Genomic DNA, 4,462 nt, shown 5'->3' with positions numbered 1-4,462 from the left:
TTTTTTGTTTTTAACTTTTTTCTCCCTGCTCTCTCTTCACAATCCTTCATGTCTCGAAATCCTATTTATCCAGGACTTATCTTTTATAAATTCTCTATTGCTGATAACATATGTGTCCAAAATTTAGCAACTTATAGTAACAACGAACATTTGTAATTTTGCAGTTTCTGTGGGTCAGAAATTCAGGAAGGGTTCTAGTCAAGTTGTTGGCCAGGTGACAGACGTGACCTGTGGCAGTGCTTTGCTTATGCTTGGTCCAGTGCATTAGTGTTTAACAAGCAAATAGGTTACATAGAAAAAATAGTTATTTCTGTATCAGAAAATTGAAAAAAAAAACCTTTATTTTACATATTCTATAAAAAAGACAGTATCATATAAAGTACAAAACAAGATCTTAAACTTCTCAGTATTCTTCATTATAAAAGACACTTTTCTTCCATTAAACTGCACAATAAAAGTAACCAGTATTTGCTTTATTTCAGCTTTTGAAGTATTTACTATACTCTAATTCAAAAGAGTAGATTGGTATAGTTTATGTAGTTAAGTTATATAAGAAAACAGAAATGATTCCTTACCAATTTGTGGAATGTAAATATTCTCTTTTTTCTTTTAATTTCAGATATCCAGTACTTCTTAGACACTGCCCTGTCACCGTATACCTCATACTCCTATTACATCGAGACCAACAATGTGCATGGGTCAACAAGGAGTGCAGCTGTCACCTACAGGACAAAACCAGGGATCCCGGAGGGAAGCTTGAACTTAAGTTATATCATTCCTATTAGCTCAAACTCTGTGACACTGACCTGGACTGCACCTTCAAATCGTTCTGGTCCTGTAGAGAAATATATCCTGTCCTGTGCTTCTTTAGATGACGTCCAGCCATGTGTTCCCTATGAATGTCAAGAAACCTTTGCAACCATGTGGAATCTGGTTCCATTCACCACGTACCGGTTTTCCGTGCAGGCGTGTACTAGTGGGGGCTGTTTACACAGCTCACCCATCACAGTGACCACAGCCCAGGCACCTCCCCGGAGGTTGGGTCCCCCCCGAGTATGGACGATCAGCTCTACAGAACTTCACGTAGAATGGTCTCCACCGACAGAACCAAATGGTAGGAATCCAAGGCCTAGATTTCCTCTTCTTGGGCAAAACGTGAATTAGAATCTAGGCACTTGGAATTGTGCGATAAGAGTCTGGCGATTGTATTCATTTTCATAACTGCAGGATATAATAACTGAGAAACAATTTCTAAAGATATAAGATCCTATTTGTCCTGGTTAGTAGAACAAGTGTATTTCTTTAATAACAAATTCCATTCATTTAAATTGCCCCTTAAAAGGCTAATATTATCTTTGCTCTTAATGACATCTGCCACAACACAAATTATGTTTCTAATTTGAAACTCACTTATGAAATGCATTATATTTGACTGTGTCACAAGTTAGGGCGCCCATAAGCAGTAAATTTTCTCTTTTAGGCAAGAAAAGGATATAAAATAATACAAAAAATATGTATATAGGCTAGTGGACTCCATTAAGTTAATTTTTGTGTTTATACAATTGAACCCTGTTATATAGGCCAGATACACATTCATAGATTTTTAGTAACTTAATATTATGTACATATTATGGCAAAACCTTTTTTCTTAGACTATTTAAGTTTGATAAGACCGAGTAGAAATTAACTATAATATACTAATATTTATTTGATAATGTTAAACATTATATGATTATGTTAAACAGATAATCAAATTAAAATCTCCGAATTTGAAAATATATAATTGGAGGTATGATAAGAAAATTTCCATAAAGAAGTAGCTATTCTTAGTAGAAAGTATGACCATTCTTCCTGAAAAAATATTGAATTTAAATGTTATAAATTATAGTTATTTTATGTTTGTATGCTTTCCTTTTGGTTTGTTTTTCCCATGAATATGCTGTTTAGTAGTATTTTATACATTCATCTACCATCAGTTTGTTGTTTTTTATTATCTAGATTATCTAGATGAATCTATTATCTAAGGAATTGCACAGGTAATCTAGTGAGAAAATAATGAAAAGCCAACCCATTTCAACTGACTTAGCCCTAGCCCACCCCAAAATAGTGTGTTTGTCTGATGAGGCATCTTGGTTTATTGTTTTACTTTTCTAGGAATAATTATAAGATATGAAGTATATATGAAACGATTACAATCCGACGGAGAACCCTCGACAGCGGAAAGTCGGGTATTTGAGAGCAGTGGCTGGCTCAGTCCTCACCCGTCTGCAGAATCAGCCAGTAAAAATGCACTGACACCTCCTCAGACAACCACAGCCATCACTGGCTTGGAGCCATATGCCAAGTACGAGTTTAGAGTCTTGGCTGTGAACATGGCCGGCAGCGTGTCCTCTGCCTGGACCTCAGGAAGAACGGGAGAATCAGGTGAAGATCAATGCTTTGGACTCTGATTTTAAAACTCCTGAATGAAAATGTTGCCCTAAATTAGTGTCAACGCCACTAAAGTGCATTTGAAAAGCAAGAATTATAAACTTATGTAAGCCAACGAGAAATTTAATGCATCGGTTGATTGTATAGATAACCCAAGGTCATAAAGTACTTGCAGTAAGTTCAAAAGGGAAAAACGCTTTAGCTATTACTGCAAGGGGGAAAATGACTTAAACATAGTCTTTAGAGAATGTTTGCCAAAATGGCAGTTGGTTTCTGGCCCTAAAGTAGTTTGGCCATGCGTCCCCTCTTGCTCCAAATTCAGCACAATTCACATTCAGCGTGATGCCTGTTACACATCTTCACAAACCTGATTTTGTTTTTTGTTTCTCATTCCAAAACAAATAGTTTAGCTTCTAGATCGTACCTAATGGCACAATCCTGGATGTCAAAATCTATCATTCACAAGTGTGCTTATAAGCAGTTGGCAATATGGAAGGAAGGTGAAAAGTTTTAATTTTCTTAACTTATCTTTACTAAGGCAAATGAGATATCGTGGATCTTCCACCTTACTCTTTACATGAACAACACTTCAAATTCTGTGAGTTTTACCATATATCTATATCTATATATCTCTATATCTATATCTATCTATCTATCTATCTATCTATCTATCTATCTATCTATCTATCTACCTATCCACCTATCCTTACACACACACACACACACACACACACACACACACACACACACATGCACAATACACTTTTGTTAATGCTTTGAATTCATGGCTATCCGAAGAAACCCAGGTCCTGATTTAACTAAGACCTGTTAGGACTGCGGAGGTCAAGGGTAGCTGTAGGTTGATGCCCAAGGGAATCGTTTCATGAATAAAATGTGCATTGTGCTTGAGTATCCCTTGATGATGAGCAGCCATCTTGGACAAATAATAGTGCCGTGATAGCACAAGCGATGAGCCATGGCAATTCTGGAAGGGGAACATCAAGGTCAGAAGTGGCAAGTAATGGGTGATACTGAGTCCTGGACCCTCATAATCTTATGGGTCACTGGCTAATGGCAGTATGAAGATGCCCTCTGATGATACACCTTTCGTTAGCACATTTAAATCCACGTGAAGCTCTCAGGGGTGGCAGGGGAAGATTGTCTGTGTGTGTACACCCTGCACATTTCAATTAAGATTTATTGGAAACTTGAAAAATTTCTTTGGGGTTATTGAGAAGAGTTTAGACTTGCCTCTTCCTGAAGAGCCGTATTCTCCCAGCTGCATCAGTTTGGCTCAGTGAAATACTTCTTTACATAAGAAATTTAATATGTCACTATGCATCGTTCCGAACTTTGTGGACTGAAACATATTCTGTTTTGTTATTTCTCCTTTTAAATACTTCATCAGACCTACGGTTTCCCACCCAGTTATCTACTGGTTATCTTTATGAATTCAGGCAAATTCCTAGATGGTTTTTACTTTGTAAATAAAAAAATGTCCTTGCTGGTGATATGAAGTTGGAGAAAATACTTACAGATATTTTAAAGAAATGAATAACTTTTATACACAGCAGTATATCACTTGATTTTTAAAAATCAGAACATTATGTCAGGAATGGGATATTTCAGAATTAGAGTAACTGTGTGGATTCAGTTTGCAAAGGCTGCGAGCACAGCATTCCTCGTTTTGCCATTGTTGTCGTTGTCGTTCACAGAGCCCGTCCTCATGAGCCCTCCTTCAGTGTCGTCCCTCTCACCGTACTCTCTCAATGTGTCCTGGGAGAAGCCCGCAGATAACATGACAAGAGGAGAAGTTGTGGGGTATGACGTCACTATGCTTTCTGAACGGTCGCCTCCACAATTTATTCCAGTGGTGTTTTCACAGGTATCACTGTTTTCAACTAATGTCCTTTCAGAATTGAATTATGTCTTCATTTTGATATTTTCTGAGTTTGCAGAATTTAGTGACAGAATTCTCCCTTATGCATTCCTTAAAGGGGGCATTTATTTCCTCAAATAATGTTTTATGTAC

At 37.1% G+C, this 4,462-nt stretch overlaps 1 protein-coding gene across 1 annotated transcript in view; it reads left to right on the top strand.

The window, feature by feature from the left end:
- Positions 1–4,462, top strand: part of USH2A (usherin) — a gene marked incomplete at its 3' end in the record, with an annotated part of 612,524 nt that overhangs the window by 180,655 nt on the left and 427,407 nt on the right. Inside the window, 3 exon segments of the mRNA XM_011366141.1 lie at positions 620–1,114; positions 2,155–2,424; positions 4,146–4,315. Coding sequence (XP_011364443.1) covers positions 620–1,114; positions 2,155–2,424; positions 4,146–4,315 — 935 coding nt within the window.

Source organism: Pteropus vampyrus, unplaced genomic scaffold, assembly GCF_000151845.1.
Source record: "Pteropus vampyrus isolate Shadow unplaced genomic scaffold, Pvam_2.0 Scaffold121, whole genome shotgun sequence".
Lineage (NCBI taxonomy): Eukaryota > Metazoa > Chordata > Mammalia > Chiroptera > Pteropodidae > Pteropus > Pteropus vampyrus.
This window is presented reverse-complemented; position numbering and strand designations above follow the sequence as displayed.